Source organism: Tripterygium wilfordii, chromosome 11, assembly GCF_013401445.1.
Source record: "Tripterygium wilfordii isolate XIE 37 chromosome 11, ASM1340144v1, whole genome shotgun sequence".
NCBI lineage: Eukaryota > Viridiplantae > Streptophyta > Magnoliopsida > Celastrales > Celastraceae > Tripterygium > Tripterygium wilfordii.
In genome coordinates this window covers 4,193,971-4,219,556 of record NC_052242.1, presented here as the reverse complement: position 1 = coordinate 4,219,556, position 25,586 = coordinate 4,193,971, and the positions used below count along the sequence as shown (strand labels likewise).

The 25,586-nt window shown below is 35.5% G+C and overlaps 2 protein-coding genes across 3 annotated transcripts; one reads left to right on the top strand and one right to left on the bottom strand.

Annotated features, from left to right (window-relative positions):
* Positions 1-5,024: 5,024 nt before the first annotated feature.
* LOC120009169 (ABC transporter B family member 26, chloroplastic-like) lies at positions 5,025-14,071 on the bottom strand. 2 transcript variants are annotated; one of them, XM_038859640.1, is made up of 18 exons: positions 13,477-14,071; positions 12,750-12,877; positions 12,325-12,367; positions 11,906-11,950; positions 11,656-11,778; positions 11,462-11,565; positions 10,799-10,853; positions 10,638-10,708; positions 10,371-10,473; positions 9,060-9,270; positions 8,438-8,511; positions 7,664-7,720; positions 7,498-7,572; positions 6,367-6,441; positions 6,007-6,288; positions 5,837-5,901; positions 5,690-5,750; positions 5,025-5,420 (listed from the first exon to the last, which is right to left on the bottom strand). In XM_038859640.1, the coding sequence occupies exons 1-18, from the start codon at positions 14,041-14,043 to the stop codon at positions 5,340-5,342; spliced, it is 2,220 nt and encodes a 739-aa protein (XP_038715568.1). In that variant the 5' UTR covers positions 14,044-14,071; the 3' UTR covers positions 5,025-5,339. The 2 variants fall into 2 exon arrangements, with proteins under 2 accessions (XP_038715568.1, XP_038715569.1); XM_038859641.1 differs by lacking the exon at positions 13,477-14,071 and having other exon boundaries at positions 12,325-12,480; positions 12,750-12,864.
* Positions 14,072-14,117: 46 nt separating this feature from the next.
* Positions 14,118-18,308, top strand: LOC120009170 (glycosylphosphatidylinositol anchor attachment 1 protein). The gene is made up of 6 exons (XM_038859642.1): positions 14,118-14,359; positions 14,460-14,551; positions 14,642-14,744; positions 15,407-16,265; positions 16,416-16,549; positions 17,323-18,308. Exons 1-6 carry the CDS (start codon positions 14,268-14,270, stop codon positions 18,197-18,199), a joined length of 2,157 nt encoding a protein of 718 aa, XP_038715570.1. The 5' UTR covers positions 14,118-14,267; the 3' UTR covers positions 18,200-18,308.
* Positions 18,309-25,586: the final 7,278 nt, after the last annotated feature.

The following is a 25,586-nucleotide window of genomic DNA, read 5'->3' as shown; positions in this document are numbered from 1 at the left end:
TTATGATTATCTCTATCATTATAAAAAAATTTGGCAACTTTTTGAAAATTTAATTCAGATATTTTTTAAAAGTCTAGAATAATAAATCATAAATTAATAATTTTGACATATTTTATTTCACTTTTAGAAATTGAATGAAATTAAAAAAAATATAAACGATAGATTGTTAGAATTTAAAATAAGAAAATTCAAATTAAATTATCAAATTACAAATCATATCCAAACATCTCATCACTCTTTTTAATTAGAATTAAATATATTATGTCAAATTTAATTTCTTTGATTTATAAACAAAGTAATCAAATATAATATTAATTTTAAAATTTAATTTAGTTACGAATTATAGCACTTAATCATTGAATTTAAATTTGATTTAATAATTTTTTTAGCACTTTATAAATTTATTCAAAATATTTTTTTCATTGTTTTTGCTTTGATTTATAAGTTATTGAAAATTATTATATTAAATTCAGCAATTTTAAATTTTGTTAAAATATATTTAAAGTCTACTGATAAAAATAATCAAATTCAAACATGAAATTTTAATCCTTAATCGTATTTGATTCTAATTAATTTTAATTCTTATTAATGTTAATTCAGTTTGAATTTTATACATCATTTAATAATATATATATATATATATATATATGCGTGTTTTTGTTGAAAAACAGTGAATCTTATGTGTGTGTGTGTGATAGAAGTGTTGTCTTTGAAAAAAAGAAGTTAAATTATATATATATATGTGCGTATATATGTTATTCATCTAAAATTAGCACTATATAATGCTAGAATTTCCTTTTTATTTTGTTGGAAAAGTGAATCTTAATTGTTGTCTTTGAAAACAACAGTTGTTTTGTGATCTTCCTATGCAATTAAATAATATGGTTTTATTTAGGATAATCACTCCAAATTTTGCTTTATATAAAATAAGTTTTCGTGTTTTTTTAATATAAATTGATCTAATTTCTATAATATTAGATAGACGTGTCATAAGAGAAAATAAAGAACATTAATAATATATTATTCAGTGCACAAATGATTATGCAGTTTGATAGGTTATATACATGAAAATTATTCATCCACAATTGGGTGTAAAAAAAAAACTCTAAAGACTGCTTATATTGACAAAATAGCATAATTAACTTTATTTATTTTGTAAACAAAATTCTCAAAAAATATATTTCAAAATGAAATAAATTTTATGTTAATGTATTTATAATTGTATGTAGATGGACTGAATGATGTTTATATATCTGAGGTCAATGAAGTTGGTGAGCTGAAGGTATGGTTTCATCAATATAATATGCATATCCAAAAATTTACTTCAATGATGTTTGTATTTATATTCCAATTTAATAACTAAATATTCAATAGTAGCATTGAAATCTTTGGCATTTGATAACATGTACTATAGGTAACGACCATGATATGAGCTTAGAAGATATAGGTATTGAATATGATCTTGAAGGTAAAAATGACATGTGAAGTTGTTACATTTAATTGATTTAATGTATAGTAGCTCTCAAATAAAATAACATGATCGTATTCTAATGATTTTTACACTAAATTATTTTGAAGGTGATGATCAGTTGGATCGGATATATTACAAAGGGTTGCACTTATTTTTTATATTATTGTATATTTAATAAATGTTAAGTTTATTATATTGTTGTATCTTTAGTTAATTCAGATTATTACAAGTTGCTAAGCCTTTTGTTTTAAAATATGTGATTCTTAGATCCTTAATTCTATTACTTGTAGACTATTGGGACATTGATGATCAAATCTTTGAATGTGGAAGTTGTGATTCTCTCTTTTCGTACAAAGAGTGAATGTGGAAGTTGTCAACAACTAAAATTTTCATTATATTGTATGCAAGGAAAAATACAACTTCTATTGAAAAGAGAACCTCCGCAACCATTAAATGATCTTTTACACAAAGGGGATGCTAAAAGCAAATATTATTTTGAAAATATTCGAGCTTTCAACATGATGTTTTGTCTTACATTAATGGGAGGAGAGATGACAACAACGTTAATAGAGAGGGACATGACCTTTTACACTAGATTGTGTTTATTGACATAGATTGTGTTCTCATCGAAAAAAAAATACTAAATTAATTATATGGTATTTTGCATGAAACAAACTAAAAATAACCCCATGGAGTACTCTGTTTATTTAAGCAACTATATTTGGATATCTTTTTGTTTCTTTTCTCTGAAATTTATGTTAGGTGATCAAGAAACTATATACTCGTAATCCAATCTTTATTTAGTAATATATTTCTGAATTAATATTTTATAGTAAACATAATTATGCATACACTTTTCTCAACTCACTTTGTGTTGTTTCTTCTATGAATAATTATTTGCATGAAATTATAAATATTTTTTTATTCGTGCATCGCACGGGTCCAAACACTAGTTTTCTATAAAGTTCACTTTCAAGTGTTGAAAATGTTTTGAGCTAAGAATGTTATCCACTTGATACCATGGTCCGTCAATAGGGATGGCAACGGAGCGGGGCGGGGGCGGATCATGGTCGCCCCGCACCCACCCCGCACCTCCAGGTGGCGCCCCGCGCCCCGCCCCGCCCCGCACCTCGGGGAGACCTTTATGCCCCGTCCCCGCCCCGCCCTACCCCGCGGATCCCCGCGCCCCGCCCCTCCCCTCTCCTCCCCTATTCAACATCTTTGAAAGTTGTAAAATTAAATTGCACATTGTAGGATTCAAACCTAGGACTTCTAGGTGGGAAAGTAATGAACTAACCAACAAGCCCAAGCTATTTTCATGTTACACTTGCCAACTAATTAAATTATTATCTTTACATACCACCTATTATATTTTTAACACCATTAAATAATTTTAGTTTTACTTAATGGTATTGATTTTAAAGTTTATATTATACACATCTATAGTTTTAAATTGTTTAATTTTATACTTTATTTTATAAAATCTTAGGGTCTTAAAGATTTTATCAACATTAATGAGTAGAGGGTCATATTATGGCTTTAGGGTTTAGTGCTTAGGTTTAGGGTTCAAAGCCTTTAGGGTTTAGAGTCTTTAGGGTTTTGGGGTTTAGGGTTTAAAGCCTTTAGGGTTTAGAGATTTAGGGTATTTAAGGATTTGGGGTTTAGGGTTTAGAACCTTTAGGGTTTTGGAGATTAGGATTTGGGAGTATAGGGTCATATTTAACTTAAGATTTAGGGTCCTATATTTTTATCAATATCAATTCAATTGACTTAAGGTTTAGGGATTATTTATATTGGATTAATTATATGGTTTAGGGTTTAGCGCTTAGCTTTAGGGGTTAGGGTTTATGAATTATTTAGTACTTAGGTTTAATGGTTTAGGGTTCATGGATTATTTAGTGCTTAGGGTTTAAGGATTATTTATATTGGATTAAAACTAAGCATTCAAATCTCTATTTTGACATTATTAGTTTATTACTATATTAGAATCAATGTGTTCAAATCAAGTCAATTTAAGTTAGGGTTTAGGAATCTTAAATTATTTTTTATCAACATCACTTCAATTGAATTAGGAGTAGACTATATTTAATTTAAGATTTAGGGTTTTATGTTTTATCAATATTTATTCAATAATCAATCTAATTAAGAGTATAGGAGTATTGTAAATATTATGTATAGGGTTTTAATGTTTAAGTACTTAAATTTTGTTAAAAAAGTTTAGGGGTTACTTTGATTTTAATAATAATATCAAATTAATAAATGTTTAGATAAACAAATATTTATCTATATTATAAAAGAAATCTTATATATATATATATATATATATATATATATACATATATATATATATACACATATATATATATACATATATATAAACATTTATTGCGGGGCGGGGTGCGGAGCAGGTCGGAGCGGGAGGCAAATCCGCCCCCGCGCGGGTTGAAAATTTTTGCCCCCATCCCCGCCCCGCACAAGTCTCGGATCGGAGAAAATCCGTACGGATCGGGGCGGGTCGGGGCGGGCCGGGCACAAATTGCCATCCCTATCCGTCAAGAATGTCCTAATAAAATATTTTTTATTCTTTTAAAATTTTCAGCTTTTGCAGCACACACTATTCATTTTTTTATACATTGCATATTTAATGTTTTGAGCCAATTACATATTAAATTCATTAATCACTATTAAATATCGATAAAGTAGTATATAAATAAAATAATTTGAGAAATAAAAGTATAATATATAAAATTAAAATATCAATGTTAATTGATTTATTATCAAAATGTGATAGATTTTTTGTTATGATAGTTAAAAAAATTGATTTTAAATAATAAAATTGATTGGGTAAAATAATATTTAAATGATTTAGAATATGGTTTAGAGCGTCTCCTGCGTGGTGGTATTGTTCAAGAAACTGTAAATATATAAAAAGTAAGTTTTTACTGTAAATTTAGAGTTTTTGTTAAGAATTTCTATTGTAGATAGTCAAAAGCGCCACGTGTCTCTTTGCATGGAACGTGAAAATATGTCAACGTGTTAAGCATTTTGCATGGACACGTGTGGCAAGCCCTATTACTACGAGGGTACCAGTTGATTTCACTGCCATCACTGTTTTCCGTCCTTTGGAGCTTGGACTTCATATGGCATTAAAAGGGGAATTACAGGAGAGAAATGAGCTGGCGCCAAAAAAGCCTTCCTCACCAAGAAGTCCCTCAACCTGGAGATTTTTCCACTGAAGCCCTCAACAATCTTTAGATTGTACAAAATCATAGGAAAATGAAAGAGAGAATATAGAGGAACCAATACAGAATCAATGTATTCAGCATCATCATCTTCCACAGAACCACCTGGAAAATACAGTTTATCTTGCATTCCCCGGAAAAAAGAGATCCCATCTATCAAATGAAAGAGTTCTTTACTAATGGTAATAATCACATTATACAAGAGACGATTTGCAGGAGCAGCAGCTACGCCCTGGAAAGCAAAGTCAACAGCAATGACACTACCGGTCACTACAAAGTGCCTATGGTATTACCCCCCCCCCCCCCCCCCCCCCCACAGAATCAATAGTGTCCTTTAGGACCAGAAACATCAAACCAGCTTTACAATTGACTTGAAGAAAAAGCTATGAGTACAAACCACATTGTACGATAGATGCTTTGCAGGTGAGAAGCAGTGATTGTAGGGTCACTGGTAGGCGGCTATGACGCTAGTCAAATGACACTGGGCAGTCACAATGTGAAATACATACACACATCTTGCAGGCAGCACACAAGCGAAAATTTTAGCAGGGTTAGACCATAATAGTGCGGACAATCGCACCATTGATTATCATCTGCCAGATATAAATGGATCTTCAGATCTCAAATCAAACTATGGCATCTGCCTGTACTTTGATTAGCCGGGCGTACAACCCTCCCTTCGACAGGAGCTCCGAGTGGGCACCAGTCTGCAAACGTTAAAATATCAGCATCATATGGATATGCAAGAGGATGCAACCCCTCTAGAGATTTGTAAGAAATTCTACTGGCTGGAGCTCCCTGGTCTTAACCTTAGTATTACGGGACAAGATTATTTTGACATTGCATAGCAAATGTCAAATTTATCAAAATTTAGATCAGAGAACTCCATTCAGTAGAGTCTGAATTTCTGAAGTACCCAATTTCCAGGTTACAAATAACGATACATATTTAGTGAGACTACACAAAATTCTACCACCTCAACAATTTGACCACCGTCCATCACAAAAATTGTGTCAGCTGCCTTAATGGTAGAGAGTCTGCAAAATAGCCATGTTCACAATATGTCTTCATTATCCTAGTAACAAAAAAGGTGAAAGAATTGATAAAAGTTAAGAAAGATCACCTGTGAGCTACAACAATCACAGTTGTTTTGGCTTTATTATCATTTCTGAATCCATTAAGAACCTCCTGAAGGAAAATATAGAAGATTGATTAGCAGCATTGGTATCAATGAGGCTCCTAGTTTTTGATTTGCCACACAACATATATGACCTTTTAATACAAAGCACTTACCTCCAAGTGAAATTCACTTTCAGGATCCAATGCGCTTGTGGGTTCATCAAGAATCAGAATAGCAGGGTTTCTAAGAATGGCTCTAGCAATAGCAATTCGCTGCTTTTGTCCTCCACTAAGTAAATCATCATCCACAAGGGTCTCGTAACCGTCAGGAAGAGATAAAATGAACTCATGAGCGTAGGCCTGCTTTGCAGCCCATTCGATTTCTTCCTGTTTAATGTCTCGAGAGCAACCATATGTAATGTTTGACTTGATATCCATATGAAATAGGTGGGGCTCCTGTATAAAGTGAAAATTTAGAATGCCATTGCATAGCCAATATCAGATATCTTCATGACAGTATATATGCAGTCTCACCTGTCCCACATATCCGATTCTTTCTCTCAACCACCTGATATCCAAGTCTTTAAGAGAGAAACCATCAATATAGATCTGCAGCTCAGACAGGTATTCATGTAAGATGCAACAAGCCAGCATAATGATTAGCCATATGTTGTGCAACTTCTGGAGTGAGAAAATTGTGAGACATTGTGCACAGTGTAAAAAGATACAATGAATATTTTGTTGCAAACATGTTAGCATACACATAAAGGTGCAATAATGTGCATGGTCGAATTATATCATAACCCCATTTAAATATCATTTTACCAACACATGAAGGGGAAACTGCACGGATTTAGCAACTGCATCGGAAAATAATAGCATTTCTTGCTATGACTCCATATACTTCCCATTTGTTGTCAATGTTGCACAGTTGCATATAATTCTTCCATTCAGTATAAAGTCTTGAACTTATTTATTGCAGATAATAATTCCCGTCAGTACAAAAGTATTGTACTTATTTATTCACCGTGATAACTCCAAATGTCCATTATATACCTTAAACGCACAAGAAACAAAGAGATTTTCACTTCGTCCCTGAGCACTGTCACATGGTGTGTGGTACTCAAAACATGTAAAGGAGAACAACTCTCGTGTACAAGACTCTCGCAATGCGTGGGGTCAGGGAAAGACGGGATGTAAGCAAACCTTTCCCCCACATGATATGGGGAATGGCTGTTTCAAGGAATTGAGCATATGACCTCTAGGTTGCCCCCAGCAACTCTACCATTTGACAACATGTTCATCTGTAAAACGTAAACAACTCCCATGCACAAGGTTCCCGAAGTGGGTTGGATCGGGGATAGGCAGGATGTAAGCAGACCTTAGCCCCACATAATATGTGGTGCTCAAAACAGGCTCTACATAATTTCACAACAACAACTACTACAAATGTTAAATGTTTAAAGGTTAAAGTTTAAAGAGAGTGGTATAAATGCGTGGGTAAAATAATAACTATTGGAAACGTTTTATGAGACTGATTGTAGAAGGCTAAATGTGTTGGCCTTTTCCAAACACATTCGAAACATGTGTGATACAAGCTTGTCAAAGATAAATTTCAGCAGATGATAGTCAAGCAGTCGGTGAATGTATCATGCATTGTACTACCTGACCATTAATTGGCTCATAGAGACGAAGCAAGAGATTGATCAATGAGCTTTTTCCACTACCACTTGCACCAACCTATGCAAAATAAAGGATGAGCAATCAATCCATAGTTTTTTGTGCCAGCTTGTGGAAGAAATGATCATGAATATGCATACAAAGTGCTTACAATGGCAACCACCTCCTTGGCTTGTATGCTAAAGTATACATGTTTTAGAATGGGTGCCTGTTTAAAAAATAAGAGAAAGCAAAAGACTCATTAGTTCTTCCTCAACTGCAGTGAGCCAAAAAATCATGGAAATCAGATTTCGAAAAATCATGGAAGTATATGCGAAATTAAAGAAGACAACAAAAAATAAGATAAAGCATAAAATCTTTTGAATCTGAAGGTCCCTTTGTCAAATAGGAAGATATCCTTGTTATAAAGCTTCTAGTGAATATATGACTACTCACTCAAGAAGAACGAGTTGGCCTGGAAGTATTCACAAACATATATTCCTTCTTCATAAGCTATATTTATGTGAGGTGACTTTTTTTAACTTTAGTGGCTTCTATTTCAATGTCTCAAATGATAACTAAACCTGCTAGCCAGTTACTCCCAGTATACTGAGCTTGCTCGATGAAAAATAAATAAATTTATCAATCTTGAGATGCTAAGTGGATCAGCAATTGCTGATTGCACATAAAACAAGTTCAATATTTCGGCAATTTGCATATCAGAATTTTTATAATATTTTCCAATATAGCAGTTATTTATGTGATGGATCTAGACAATTCACATCACATGTATAATATATATCTTACAATCTTCAACATTCAGGGTACCTCAATAGCCTTGTTCACGAAACCAATGAATGCATTAAAATAGTAACTCGCATGAAGTCCAACAAAAAAACATTTGAACTCAAATAGATTCTTTACTATTTAAGAACATGAGACATACTGTTGTCCTCGAAGGATAGTGAAAAGATACATTCACAAACTCAACATGTCCCATTAATCTTTGCAACTTCAAACCTGTCCAATGGGACACAACATTAGCAAGAACTATAACACAATGAAAAATGGCACAATATGGAAATTATAAAAAGAAAAGGCCCCTTATGGCTTCAATCACACAACAGAGACGTATTTTGTAGCAAAAATATGAAACCAGATAAGTCGGAATCTCTTAGCAAGACTCCCCATGTAGACACCAAACACGAAAGTAAAATCTCTACTAGCACCAAAATGAATCCACACTAGAGACATGGGGAAAGAAGTGGCAAATTATTCAACATATTAAAGTCCAAACTAAAAGGGAATCTTTACTTCTAGACATCATTCATGAGCTGAAAGAAGCATTAAAGGCAGTGAAAGTGGCATAAATAAAAGCACATATAATATCGGATATTTTAACTCATTTTAGTAAGAAGTTCGTGAGCTTTTTATTGAGGAGAGTGAACGCATGCCGACTTCAGAAATTCAGGACCCACATAATCCATGAAATGAATCCAAGCCACATAAAGCACGTAAATTGGAGATTACTAATAATATGAGGCTCAATCAAACACAAGATTGCTTGCCTTTTGACGAGAATTGATCACCCGGCAAGAGATCCATTAACTGGAACACCTTTTCACCTGCTCCAATGGACCGGAGTATGGAAGTTAAACTGTCCACCATCCTCCAGGTTGCATAGATTAACCATTCACAGTATAATATGTACTTTGTTAGTTGCTCAGGTGATACATGACCAGTGCAAATAGACATTCCTCCCAACAGCAGGGCAAACACCTATAAGATATGATTTGACATAATAGAAATCATACTTCTTTATAGTGACACTTGCATACAAAGCTAAATCTACATTGCAGAGCGTGTTATATCTATCTGTGTTCATTCATAAAGATGTTGAAATCAAGAATTTGTAAATGAATGCGTCCCCATTTATATGAGCACTCAAAAAAATATGCCTTAGTAGATTACAAAGTTTAAGTATTAAACTTGAAAACGTATCCAGATCAAGGGCCAGTGGTGTATTAGCTATGGCTGCAAATTAAACTTAAAAAAGATACACATATTCCTCTTTCAATTCATCCTGGCATAGACCTTAGAGTTTGAAAGGTGACCAAGATGTATGATAGATCCAGACAGCATTTATCTATTTGGAGTGTTTCTGTTATCCTAGGACATAGAGGCATGTCATGATCACTGCGTTACTAAGTAAAGAAGGACAAATAAAGAAATAAAGAAAACATACAGAAAATAATGAATAACATTCTACAGCTTGGCACTTGCCAAGTAACAAAAACATATATTTGAAGAAACCTATTTGACACAGCTACAGCATTTATCTATTTGGAGTGTTTCTGTTATCCTAGGACATAGAGGCATGTCATGATCACTGCGTTACTAAGTAAAGAAGGACAAATAAAGAAATAAAGAAACATACAGACAATAATGAATAACCTTCTACAGCTTGGCACTTGCCAAGTAACAAAAACATATATTTGAAGAAACCTATTTGACACAGCTTACAAAAAACAAAAGGTAAGTCGAAAACATGATAATTTTGTCCAAATGCAAGTTATAGGCTTATAGCTGTCCAAAAGATTTTTTTTAAAAAAAAATCTTTTAAATTGAAGGCGTTTCCATCTGAATGATAAAATACATACAAACCAATTGTCCCGTTGCCTACTTTTCAATTGACATTTTTAGCAATTAATTATGAGAAAAATGAAAGATGAAAGAGCTATGGCTTTTTTACTATACTTTGTTGCACCGATTAGTATGTACTACAAACCCAGAATTGATAGAACACTTTAGAACAAACAATTAACAAACTATAAACAGATATACACATTTATATTCATAGCCCTTAAAATGTTCCCAACCTGTGTCGAGCGATAAAGGATGTTAAAACTCATATTCCAGAATCCGTAAGCCACGCTTTCTCTAATGCTGATAACAGCTATCTCTTCTAGACATTTCTTGTACCTAATATTGTATAGAATGGCATAGGTTAGTATTCAAGTGATGATGTGTGGTAAGAGGCAAGTGTGTTTAGCTTATCAGTGACTGCTCTTTTGCAAGAATCAACCAGAAAGGCAGGAAATAAAATCACGGATATTTAAGGTGATGTTCAGAGGGAACATTATTACCTTCCAAGTTCCTCCCCTTCAGTTCCACAAACCCGGACAGTTCTCATCAAAGAAAATGTTTCTTCGGCAACCTACTTATCAAAGAGAAAAAAGTGACCAAAGACAGATAATATTGAAGTGGAAGTTCATGGAAATGATACGCATTAGTTGATGGAATTTACGTTGTTTGCACAGGCCGTCAAATCTTGAGTCATCTTAGCAGCTTGCTTTTGGTACCTACCAAATGTAAAATACTTTAGTGAAACTTTTTTCAATCGTCAGACATGGTAATAAGGCACCCTTATGAGTAAAAAGAAAGAGGTTTAGAGCTACTCAGTTGGGAAAACAGTTTCTAGAAAAACAACTTTCAGCAGTTCCCACTTTTTGTAGTGGAATATTCTAAGGAAGAAATTTCAATGCATAGTAATATAACATATTACATTAGAAAGACGGAAGATAGCAAGCATACACAATAATTAGCTAAAATGGCATACTTTTTCCTTGGATCTTTCATATTCACTTAAAATGCTAATGAAAATCTGAAACACACAAAGTTTTGTCAAATTTTCATTGCACAAACAAATATCTTTGATTTTATATCCTAAAAGTCAAAAGATAACACACACTCAACTCATTTCAGAAAATAATGAAAAGAAATAGCACTCCAATAAGGAAGAACAATTTATGTGTTGCAATCAAAAGCACCGTTAAATATAAAATAATAAACACCATCTTGGATGATTACAATGTTGTAGTTTTCAAGGTAGATACCCCTTCAACTTTCATGGGGTGGGGGAGGCTCATCTAGAAGACTTGTAACAATAGAAGAAGGTATAAAAACTTACTTGCCATAAAATAAAAGGACTGTAGATAGAATACAGCATATCATCACTGCTGATAATGCAAGAGGCCAAGACAAAGTCAACAAGCTTATCAATGCACCCATCCCCTAAAAATTAAAGGAAGAAACCTTTAAGTTAGACTCACATCTTGAATGCATGACCGAACAAAGAAGAGAGTATTCAACAATTATTGACACCTGCAAAGCGTTGCGTAATATCAAATTAATATCATTTCCTATGACATTAGCTAGTTGTTGACAATCAGTACCAAGCCTACTTGTCAAACCACCGACTGCTTCAGCATCAAAGTAGGAAATATCCTATACATACACCAACAATACATACATCAATAAAAGAACAAGAAAGTATTCTAAATGAAATTTTTGCTGGCACGCTTGGAATATGTAATTGGGTGTCAGATATTACAACTGTATAATTAAACACCACCTGAAGGAGAAGAGCTGAGTATACAGTTTCCCTCAGACGCTTCATCTGTAAGTATAGAAAGAACCATCAATTGAAAGGTCCATGAATAACGACAAAGAGGTGATTGGTAAATCAGATTTTAGTAACAACAATATTAGCATGTAAAATGTCTAAATAAACCTAGTAAGAACATAAAATCATGAAGCTGATGAAAGCAGAACTCATTTACTCCCAGTTGAGAATCTCCTGGAGCATATTATTTACTAGAGTGTCCAGAATCAACAAAGAGAATACGTGCATGTGTATAGTATGAAGGGGACCAACTTAGGTTTTTAATCAACTGTCCAAAAAGTAAAACTCCCAAAAGAAACTCTTTTTTCCTTTTTCTGACAAGTAATAAAAGTTAATTGAGCTGAACGGGTACTAAGAAAAGTGATCACCATAATCATATTTGCAACCGCAAAGCAACCACTTCGCAAGCCACTGAGGAACATATTGAATCAGTAAAACTCATCAAGGCACCTCAACCACGTAGTTCAAAATACAATTGGTAAAGACTTTGCATGACATATATTGGTCAAGAATCAGGATAACCTCTGCAAGAAGCATATTGGCACTAAGAAAAACTTAAGATCATCAATAGTTAATTAGTTACAAAGGTGCTGTAGATGTTCCTAAGCCAGTTTTAGAAATAAAGAACAAATGTATCATTAGACTAATTATCAACACTTCTACAGCAGACTGCAACATGAATTAAACTTTATAATCTATGCATTTCCTGTCAGCGTATACTTAACATTAGAATGACACATGTTCATCAAACCTTAAGAAGCTTGACCAAACAAATGAGAAAATATGATCAAACCTGCATATCCCTGAGGTAATACACAATATACCCAAGAATTGTGAAGTCTTATAAAACACCATCGAATCACCACTCTGCGCAGAGAAGACACATGTAGCTAATAGGTTTGGCATCGTGATCTCTGAAAACTGCGTGGAAGTGAATCCTTTCAGTAAAAACATAGAATCTGAAATCCCTTCTGCTATTACAATCAAGTCTAGAATGCTGAACTCTCTTCTTTTTTCATTACCACACATAATTTGTTTCTGGAAAATAGATTACTCCAATTTCTATGTACAAAAAAAAATAGGATAACAAATACAGAATGAGCTTTCTCCAACTGCCTACCTACTACAAAGTTCATTATTGGAATCATGAATTGAGAATCATTCTTTTCTTGCTCTTTTTTTTTTCCTTCCAGAAGTTACCAATATATATTATGAGTTAAATTCGGAAGGAGTATTCAATAACATTCCTCTAAACACCATTTCTGTAAATTTTTCCATATTTACACATCTGAAACCAGTTGAATTTCTGAAAAGAAATAATAGATGCCATTCATCAGTAATTCAATGACGACAGACGAAATTCATATACAAAAAGTTTAAATTCTTTCCTTAATTCTCTAGCTAAACCAATTCCCACGCTAAGTAAGGTAAGTGCAATAAAAAAAAATCTTCAACAATGTCGACCACGGAATTACAAAAAAAATAAAACAAAAACATAACTTACAAAAAGGAACACTGACCGCAGCTATGACTAACGAACCAAACGCAACATATATAATCCATATATCGTCGGCAATCAGTGCCCTTATTCGCCGAAGAGCGACCCAGACAGTAATTGGCTTCGCTGAACTGCTTCCTACATCTTCAGAATCGGGCAGATTCCACCAACTACCACCAGGAAGCACAGAATGTACACAACAAACCCATTTTTCAAGTATCATTAAGAGATTGGCATTCTTACGCCTATTTTCGTTGCCAAATGATTCTTCGAATAACGAACATGGGATTCCAAAACTTTGGGGTTTAATACTGCAATAAGTGAGATTTAACAAATTGGTTTTGGTGGAGACAGAGAAGTCCGGAATTTTTCTATTGAAACTAGTGTGAGCGTATCTGGGTGTGAAATGCAGTGTCAGAGGGGAGACCAAGTGCGAATAAGAGATGGCCATGGAGAGGTGTTGGACTGAAGAGGCTGAGTTGTGCAGAAGAGAGATTCGGTTCGCTGGAGAATTCTCCGAAACTGGCTGAACTGGTCGAGGACTCAACCACCAGTTCACATAGAGAGAGAGATTCAATACGGTGCGCATTGAGATGATTTGGTCAGCATTGACCAGAGTTTATTAACTATACTCCTGTTCTCAAACTAACCAAAACACGTCATCTCTCTCACGAAATCCCTAGCGCCGCCGAGTCCAGCAGAGAAGGAACGGCTCCGGCAATGAACTGATCGGAGACGAACACAGAGCCATTGGAGATGTCTGTTTAACAAAAACCCACAAACAAACCTATAGATTCGCTCTTAGGAGGAGCCATGGCGGAGACTGAAACGGATATTCCGAAGATGAAGCCGAGGCCGATCGTGCGTCTTGGGCTCTTCCTCATGTCACATAGCCTCCTCGCCAGGTGCCGTCATTAGCGTTCTTTTTTGTCAATATTGAATCTGTAGATTATCATTCTTGGCGGCTAAATCTTTTACTGATGTTTCTTTTTCTGGTTGTGTTAGTATTGTTTGCTGCAGCGCAGGGGTTTTAGCTCTATTGTTGCTTCCTGTTCTAGCCAAGAACACTTACATTTCTGAAAATGCTCTCATGCCAGGTTAATCATCAACTCTTCTCTGCACTTAATCTTTTAATTTTTTTCTTTTATTTTGTGCATTTGTAATCAGTCTTTAATTGATGCTCTTAGGTTCTGCAAATCCCATGCTCAGTAATCAGGACATCGTGCAGGCAAATAAACTGGCCGAGGACTTATCTGATTTGGATTTCAAATCTGCAGAAACAGCGGGCATGTATGTTCTTACTGCTTACTCCAAACGTCTTATCCACAATGGATTTTCTATTAATAAATTATTGTCTTTTCTTTCTTTGACTTTTGTGAGTGAATTTGCATTTCCAGTATTTTTATAATTAGCCTGATTCCAACAAAAATTGAATGATACTATCCCTGGTTTCAATAATGTGTGAGCTTCGTATTGGGACTTATCATGCATTGTTTATCTAGATGTAATGGTGGGTATGCTGCTTATCTGGTTCTTTATTGTGACTTGTATGGATGGAGATTGGAGACCTTCAATGTTGACAGTTTGACGCCATTTCTTTTTCCTCTTTAAGCCATCCTTTACATAACTGGTTTTTCCCCTCCTTTTGTTATTATGGACATTGTTATATGGTTCTTCTGCATTCTGGTGGCACAGTTTACATCACGGAGATGTGCTTCTCGTCACTCTAAAATTTCCTGGTTGCTTCTTGTGCATTATAGCATGTTCCTTATTGTTTGATTGTTTTATCTGCTTAAATATATCTCTCTGCTTTATAAGATGGCTATTTTTAACTTTCTTCTCCTTCATTTAAACTCTCTCTCTGCCACTCAAATACTATCATAAATGATTTACTCTAAGAGAACAGAATTTCATTTAGCGTCATATTTGGCCTCACTTTTATTGTAATGCAGACAACGTCGAAGGCTTATAGCTCAGTATATTTCAAACTTGGGTGCTGAAGCTAGTTATCATAAATTTCATCCTCCAATGAATAGATTTCATCCTCTGCACTTTTTTGCTACCCCTGATTCTGAGATGATAGAAGGGAGCACTAACTGTTCTATATATGGTGTCAACATGGTTGGAATAATAAGAGCTCCACGAGGTGATGGGAAGGAAGCTATTGTTTTGGTCACTCCTTACAACTTTGGAAGAAGTAGTCAGGGGGAAACTTTATCTTTGAGCATTGCATTTTCGGTATTTTCCTTGCTCACTCGAGTTACTTGGCTGGCCAAGGATATAATTTGGCTTGTTGCAGATGCACAATTTGGTGAATATCCTCCCGTTGCTGCTTGGTTAAGAGATTATCACACTCCTGCATTTGGTTCCTTTGGCACATTAGGTGCTGAAATGTGTTGCAAAACTTATAATATTTATGAATTGGAACAGGATTCTATTGAACAAAGAAATTTAACTGATGGACTTAAACGTGCTGGGACTATGGCTGCTGCCCTAGTGATAAACGTTGCAGACAAGAATGAACCATTTGAGGACAGCCTTGGCATGTATGTAGAGGCATCCAATGGACAGATGCCAAACCTAGACCTTATTAATATTGTGAACTATTTAGCTGTACATAGACAAGGGTTGCGTGTAAAGGTGGAAAAATTTTGGTCTTTACTTGGTTCAAAATGGCTCAAGATTTTAGGTGAAGTATTTGAATCGCTTGGAGAAGTGGCAAAAAGCTTAAATCCTCAATGGAAATTTGGCATCCCAGCTGCTGATTATGTTGAAGGAACTGCGACACTTGTGAGCTCACTATATTATCAGGTAATAGGTTTTCCGCCTGTTTATTATTTTTTGTCTCTTCCTTCTTTCACTGTATTGCTTGACAGGAAAATATTGTTGGTTGCAATTTCACTTCTTTCCCCCACATCATTGACTTCAAATTCACCCTTATTTATGTGTTCTTGCTGTCAGGCATTGGGTATTCCCACTGGTGCCCATGGTGCTTTTCGAGATTTCCAAGTTGATGCAATTACATTGGAAATTTCCCCTCGAGTTTCTTCCACTAACAAGGGCAGGCGCAATGAGTTTCTTCTTCGGGGTGGCCGGTCAGTGTTTACTTTTCTCGCTTTTCGTTTCCTGTTCTAATTTCCTTTCTCTTGCAGAATCTTGTGATGTTTATTGACCAAGTGGATTACCGAGTCTGTAAAATGTTTTTTTTTTGTTGCAACTTCTGCAGTTTGTGGGTTAAGGATCTGTTGTTCAGTTGAGTTAAAACCTTTCTCTACACTCAAGTCTCAATGACTCTTTTGGCTATTGGGGTAGGCGGTGGATTCATATGTGCATGCACAAATGTACAAGTTACATATTTAAAGCCTTTTTAGTGGATGGATTGTATGGTGGTCGATCATATAAATACTAGGCTGTCTAAGCTTTATATTTGACATTGTTATTCTTTTGGGAGGAAGTTGAGTTTAGAATTTGGAAACTAGTTTTTGGCAAAACGGCCCTGTGTCTTTCATGGAAGACACCAGGAAAATGGTCTTGCTGTGAAGCTTGCACAGTTATCTACAAGATTAATGGAAAATTCAAAGATAATCAGCGGCATTAATGGTTATATATGAGTTGTAAAATAGGAAATTTTCTTAAGTTTTAAAATGGTCAGATTTTTGAGCAATCATGTATGATGCATTTGCGGCAGTAATAGTTTTTGATATACATTTAAGCTTTACAATTTGGTTTGTAACTCTTTCTATGGGTTTCTCCTTTTTCTTTCCTTTGCCTGATGCTGTCTACGTGATCATTCATTGGAAAGATAGAACAGATAATAGATTTAATAATCTCTTCATCCTGGCTAAATATTTCCCATTGCTTTATACAGGTTAATTGAAGGTGTTATAAGATCGGTAAATAATCTGCTTGAGAAGTTTCACCAGTCATTTTTCCTTTATCTTTTAACATCCCCTAGTAAGTTCGTTTCAGTTGGTGTCTACATGATCCCTTTTGCACTCCTAGTGGCACCACTTCCACTTGTTGCTGCATCTCTTTATGCGGATGGCAACAGTAAGAATCTTAGTCCTCAAAATGGAAAATCCACTTCTTCCACAACTGTAGCTGCTGATGAGCTTGGAATCACATTCAGGTCATGGAAATGGCTGAATGCAGCAAGAAAGGTGTTTGTGGTTCATGTGTGGGGTGCCATTGTTTCCTTACTTCCATATTTCATCAGTCAAATTCCAGATTGCAGCCCAGAGTACAGATTTGGCATATGGGTGATATTCTCCTTGCTTGTCCTCCTGATCTTGTACTTTATTTTGGGTTTTCAATTACCTCTTGCCCAAGTATCCCGGTATGAAAAGGGGGAATGGGCTATTCTGAAATCGGTGACTATCTCTGCGGTCTTCATTGGTTTGTGTCTTATGTCAGTTATTAATTTCGCTACAGCAGAGATTGGGGCTTTACTGATGGTGCCTACATGTTTGCTCGCTTGTCCATTGAAGCTGGATACTGAAGCTTGTAATTTGAAAAGTGTTACAAGGATGGTTACTAATTTGGTATTGGTTACTCTTAGTTTTCCCCCGGTTGCATTTTTTGTGTTGAAAGGTGTGGTTGAAGGTCATGATGGCTCAAATGTGGGTGATTTCTGGATCTGGGTCGAGTCCCTTTGGGCTTGGAACAGTGCTACTTACCTCTATATGGGTATGGTCCACCTTCCATGCTGGGTTTTGTGTCTCCACGTATTACTTCATTCCTGTTAACACTTGTTTCATCTTGTACAATAGTAATCAGCTAGACCTTATATCTGAAAGATCAACGGCATTCTCACGTTAATGTTCAATTACATTCTCTCTTGACTTGCGGACTCGTAATTCTGTGTGGTAGATAGGTCCTTTCTTGTTCTATTTCCAGATTCTTGAAGCTATACTGCGAGTAGAACTAGGATCGACTAGCGTGAATGTTAGGTGTGCTTGCTATTGTTCGGTAGTACCTCTGCTTACTATGTATATCTGGGCTTCAGCTAAACTGTGCACCCTGACTGGGAATGATGCTTGGAGACGGGTTATGCTGTCGATCATCGACAGGTATAATTTTTAAATAAATTTGGTCCCTTTATTGCTCTCACAAGCACATTTGGGACGAGATGTCATCGGATGAAAGTTTGTCTTTTCGCATTCTTATGAACGGCGCAGACATCTTTTCATGCTTTATTTGATTAATCTGTCTCTTCCTTTGGATAAAAGGGTATGCATACTAAACTTGTCTTTACTGGAAAAGCTGTTGGAATGAAGTAGAAGAAAGAGATTGATGACATGAGCACATTATTCTATGATGGATTAGTTATTAGGGTCCCTGCTTCATTAAATTTCTTTTTTCCCTTTCATGCTATTAGAATTTAGAGGAATAGTATCATTGTTCCTATTGAGAGGAATAGTATCGTTGTTCCTAATTCGGAATGCTATTTGCTAAACAAAAGGGTTGGAAATGAAATAGTACCAAGTGTTGGAATCTGATGACTTGTTAAACATTGGCTCTGTTTGGCACAGCGGAATACTATATTTTCAATACTAGAGGAAATGTTGTAGGAAAAAAGTTGAACTTAAAGTTGTGTAATATGTTGTGAGGTGTTTGACACACATATAAGCTGACTGAGGTGTTTGACACACATATAAGCTGACGCTAGTGGTTATATTGTAAAATATGCTGTGAGGTGTTTGGCGCATAATAAAATTAACGCAAGTGGTTATACTGTTTAATTTATACAAATATTTAATAATTGCACAAATGATTTTCATCTTATAGTCTTAACAACTTTTATTATATTTATTTTATGTTTTAGTCAAACAAATATATAACTGTCTCTTTTAAATTTATTTATATAATTTTTTTAATTTAAAAAAATTACTAATTTAACATTAACACAATTCATGTACCATAAATAATCATGCATTAAAATAATATTAAGTATCATATTACAATCTCATAACTCGAAATAGTTAACACTTAAATATTGTTTACATATACCCACAATCTCAATTATGCTCCCTCCGACGGACAAGTTTGTTTGCAATAAGATCCCGAACACGCGTCATTGTATTGTCATCACGTAAATCTGAATCCCCTGCTACAGCAGCGTCATTAGGACCTTCTTCATATGAACAACTTGGTTCTTCATCTATGTCCGTGAACTCCTCATCATTTGTTACCCTTAATCGAATAAAATTGTGAAGCGCCATGCACGCTATCACAATTTTCACTTGAATCGGGAACAGGAATGAACACATATTTCTCAGCATCGGCCATCTATTCTTTGTTACCCCAAAAGTTCTTTCTATCACATTTCGAAGCAATGAGTGTGCATGGTTGAATACCTCCTGAGGTCCCTATGCTCTGCGGCCATTTTCAAATTGCGACGAATCATATCTTTCACCTCTATATGGGGCAAGATAATCAATCATGTTAGAATATCCCGCATCTACTAGATAATACTTTCCTGCAACAATTAAAATAATTAAAATAAAATAATTTATGCTTTAAACGACTTTAAAGTAGTATGAGTTTGTTGTACCGGGCGGTGGATGCGGAAGTTTAACGATTCATCGGTAATTACATCCTAAAATACCCGTGCATCGTGTGCAGATCCCTCCCAACCAGCCGAGACAAAAATGTTCAACATGTCAAAGTCGCATGCGGCCATCACGTTCTGTGTAGTGAATCATTTCCTCCCTATGAACCGACCTCTCTCATCCTTGGAAATAACGGCTAGAATATGAGTACCATCAATAGCACCAATACAGTCCCTAAATGGCCTGTATTTAGGGTCATTCCTAATCCTAGCAGGTACTGCATCGAATTGGTTCTCCCTCGGTTTGATAAGGTCCATGGCCATTAGGTACACGCTATGCAGAACATCCCTGAAAATCCGGCTAATTGTTTCTCCGGAATGCTAAAAGCATTCTTGTAACAATCTATTGCTAGCACCCTGGCCCAGAGTAAATAGGAACATACCAACCATTTCCGGAATTTGAATGTTGTTCGTGGTCGGTAACATATACTTGTCCCTTAGATCTGTGCATAGCTCTCTAAAAATTTCTTTCTTCATCCTGAAAAGTTGAGAACATCTAGCTGGGTGTCCTCTCAAAATTTCTTCCACCCAATCAGCACCCTGTAAAGTTGATGTCCTACACGCAACCCTGTCAATATATGTTCCACGCCGATTGTAATATAACATGGCAGCTACTGTAGCACTCACAACGACTACAAACTACCCATTCACGTTCTGCACGTCTATTGGCATCACCATCCATGTTAATAGTTTCCAATCCTGAGCACAAGTAACAAATAAAGTTCAAAATACATCCATTTTACTCCATTAAAAATTATGTAACATTCCATAATATAAATAATACATCATAGAACCGTGATAAACATTCCATAATATACATAATACATCATTATCTAAAAAAAACTAGTGATTAATATGCGTGTCATCCCATAATGGTAACCGTAACAAAACTGTTCAAGCAAGTTTCAGACTTCACAAACCGTCGACGTTCGTCCCCTTCTGGTATTGATCAAACTTCCTCTCTATAAAGGGCATTTGCAGTGCATCATCACAATCAATAAAGAATTCACTGTTCATGTTGTCACGCAACAAATCCACTGCAAATAGGTACAACTCAGTACTCATGTGCTGGTCATGTAACATTTTCTTGAGAATTGCAGTAGCTATTCCATACTGGCTTTGCCCTCCTCCATATCCCATACTTGAATCATGTGAAGGTGAATTCAATTTCCCAGCTACGCTCTACACAGCTTGTACTAGCTCGTTCATTGTATCATCCTTGGTAGTGGCTCGCTTCTTGCGAATCCTGCATCCACTCATATGAGATGACCTTTTACCCAAGCTACCAGTTGCATGTGTTGGCGTCACTGACTGAACGCTTGGTGGGGAAGTAGTTGTAGAGAAAACATCATCATGTTTTTCCTCCACCACTAGTACTAGGCTGTTATCCAGGTTCAGGTCCTACAAGGGTGGCTCGGGCACATACGGATCATTATCAAATCACGTATCAAAACCATCTGAATCCTCGTGGTTTTGTTTTTCAAACCCCCCCCCCCCCCCCGATATATGAGATGAATGTTTCACACCACTTGAAGGTACCATTCGATACGCACCAGTAGCATAAGTACCTGCAAAACAAAACTCAAGTTGTTATTTGAACTTGAATCCATGTTTGCGAAACTTCGCATACTCCTTGTTCTCCATGTTTGCGAAACTTCGCATACTCCTTGTTCTCCTGCAAAATGCAACAAATATTTATCAACATCATTATTTGAAATAAGCTATCACCAAAATACATGAATACTGAAAGAAGTTGTAGGAAAAAATAATGCAATAAAATTAATGCTAGGTTTTTAAGAAACAGAAGCTTGAGTGAAGGGCAATTTTCATATGACTTTTGAAAAAATAAAGGGCAATCATAGACCACAGTATACGAATACATCTACAAAAACTAAGAAGCATAAATCAAATAAGAAATAATAGTTTAGAGATATTAGTGAATAGAAAGTTTACCTTAATTTTTTCCTCCCACCACTCATTTGATGCATCAACTGTACCCAACTCAACATTCCATCCAGTACCAGTATCCTTAGCCATCATTTTCGTCCATAATGTCCAATCCTTTCTAAGGGCATCCCATCTGTTTTTCAAAGTTGTCTTTGGCCAGCTGTATTTGGTCTTTGCATTAAATTTTACAATGAGATCCTCCCATTCTATCTTAGGGATCCGACTACCGGGTACCCTCTTAGAAGATTGCATTAAATCATAACACGACTAAATTAGGACTGCAGTGGATTTGTCATCCCATCTAACCTTATCATACTCCCCACCTTCAATTGAGCCAACCTTTTGTTTTCCTTTTCGTGACATCTATAAACACATAACATTAACAGTATGCACGTGCCAAATAAAAAAAAGGACATTAACATATAGCAGGTATTGAAAATTAGATGGTTTGAACAAAGAATGCAATGAAATTTTCTACTGAGAAGGAAGAGCTATTTCGATATGCAGTAAAATATTTATATACCTGCAAATATTTTTTTATGTGCTAGTTATGCTTAAACAACACAAAACAATACAAATGGTTTGATCATTATCCACCACTAATCCTTATATTAGATCTTCCATAATTGTAATTACCAAATAATAGTCATAAACAATGCAACTACTTCTTCGAAAACAAAAAATATGTGTTAGAAATGCCCTTAACCACCCTTAACCAACTTGAAGCAAAAAGACAATCAATATGCATTATAATAAACTTTTTGTAATACCAAAATATGGGCATTGTAAGTGAGCTGAACAACAAATAATAGAGGCTTATTACCAAAGCAATAACCAAGCATCAAATACATATATTACCAATCAATTACAAAGTAAACAATACTTCCAAAACAAACATCCCATAACAGAGCCACATCTGGTTGCAAAATACAAATCTTAAAACAAGGGAAAGAACGTTTTATGTACCAATCAAAACTGGGTTTCTCAATTACAATTTACATGGAACAACAAATTATTAACTCAAGCTTTACGAGCAGATCTCTTGCCTAGGTTCTTTCTGTACATGCATAACCCTAATAAACTCAAAATGGCCACAGATGAAGTAATTTTAGAAATCAATTGTAGTTTTCCTACTGAGATAACCATTATGGGATAACAGCTACAATCAAATCCAGTATGAGATTACAAAAAACAAAAATCGAATTCGACCGAAGAAAAGATAATCGGGAAGCTTACCTTACTCGCGAAGAGGAAAGAAACCAGGCTTTCTTCAGAATATGACACCGAACTCGATAAGAAGCTGGATTGAGGCTTGGGAAGATGGAGATCGTCGATTGATTGGATCGAATGAGCCAAAAAAGATGGACATCGGGTGGGTGTAGAGAGAGAAGAGTGTCTAATAACTCTTTGAGAAAAAAAAAATTTATTACCGCCTTTGACGAAAGCGGTAGCATCTAATAAGCTCCTATTTGGAGCTTATTAGATGCTAACGGATCCGCTTCCATTTTGGCAGTGGATCCGTTGCCACCGCTCTGTCGTTTGGCAGAGCATCGGATGTCAGCGTTCCGCTAAGCGAAAACGCTGTGTCTTCTGCTCTGCCAAACAAGCAGACTATATAGTAAACTAGTGTCATGCCCACACGTTGTCGCGGGGAGGTGGAGGTTTTCGTCGAGGTTTCGTTTGAAGGTGTGGGTTGGACGAGTTATACACAGTAGGATGTGAGAGGAAGTCATCTGACGTAAGGACACAATGCCCAGTCAAGTACGGCCTAAAATGGCCACCGGATATGGTCGTTTTAAAACAATAACATTGGTCGGCCAATATTACTATTTCAAAACAGTAACATTGGTCGGCCAGTGTTACTATTTCAAAATAATAACATTGGTCGATCAATGTTATTATTTGGAAAAAACTTCAGATTCAGTCGATTTCGATAACAATTTGCCACACCACCAATACCATTGGACTCCCCTCATATAGACGCATTATGCTTAGCCATATTTGGACCAAAACAACAACCATAAAAAGATATGAGAGAGAGAGAAAGATGTAGTAAAGAGAGAGACGTAGTAGAGAGAGATGCAGTAGGAGAGAAACAGTTGTTGTGATGAGAGAGAGATACAGTGGGAGAGAGAAAGTTGATGTGATGAAAGAGAGATACAATAGAGAGAAGATGTAGTGAGATAAGAGAAAGATATAATATATAAAGAAAGTAACAAGAGAAAAACTATATTAGAGATAATCATCTTTGAGAAAAGAGCAAAAAAGGAATTATATAAAATTTAAATGATTTAAATATTATAAAAATTAAAAATGAATTTATGATGGATAAAGTTTGTTTGAGTGGATCAAAAGTCCAACAGTTTTTAAAATGATATTAATATGTCATTTTTTATAATTTTTAATTGTTAAAAGATGCACTAATATGGAAAATATGTACTTATATGAAAAATAGAATTTTAATTGGTCCCATGTATCCAATATTTGTCAAGAGGATGCTTAGATGACATTTTTTGATAAATTTAAAGCAGTATTGGGTTATGCTTAAGCTCAAATCCTTGCATTGTGATTGGTTCTGAAATTTCATAATTGAAGCCATAAGGAGATTGTTTTGCCTGAGCCCAATCCAAAGTCAAAAAGAAAACAAGAGATCCACACTCGTGAGAAGCTTGCCAAGCAAAATACAACGAAAGAATTTTGTTGTTCAAATCAAGAAAGCAAGGTGGGCCATCTAGTTTTACAATAATGGAAAGAAGAAGTAAAGAAGACGTAAGAAGAAAATCAAGAAATCAGGATACGGGGACGTGAGGTGGGGCCGGGCTATGAGAAAAGGACAGCAATCTTGATTCTTGCATAAAAGGAGAGGTGGGGCCCGTCTATGAGATGATTAAGCAGTAGGAAACTAAAACAATTAAGATGAACATTATTATATGCATCCAAAAATAACTAAGTACACCCATTATTAATGCACCATAATTCTAAAGATAACATTCAATAGCATGCCCTTTTTTCTGTTTTGGAATAAAAATACAGACTGCACCCCATTATTAATGCATCATAGTTCTAAACATAACATTCAATAGCATGCCCTTCTTTTTGATTTTGGAGTAAAAATACAGACTGCACCCCATCCCCAAACCCCAACTCTGCCATGGTAGAGAAGAAATTTCAGAACTGATTGCCGCCTTGTCGGTCAGTCAGCCTCAAAAAGAAGCCATAAACGAACGGAGATGATAACCAGTAGCAAAAAAGAGGCCCTTCTGTAAGTGCTCCATTGAAAACGTAGCAAACGAAAAGTAACATACCAAAAAATTGGAGGTTTTGAAAAACCCTAACTATGAAGGGGGGAGAAAACAAAGGCCAAAAGGAATAGACCTAGGATGCCAACAGAAGCAACACCACCAAGAGAATATTAAGGGTCGAATCCTTCCCTCGTCAAATCCTCCTCCTCTCTTCAACTCCTCCCTTTGAAAAGCTTGAAACCCATTTATTTCTTCTCTATGGCTTTCAATGCATTTCAATCGAACTCAAGGCAGATGGAATTTGGGGCTAGGGTTTTGTTCAGGCATATGAAG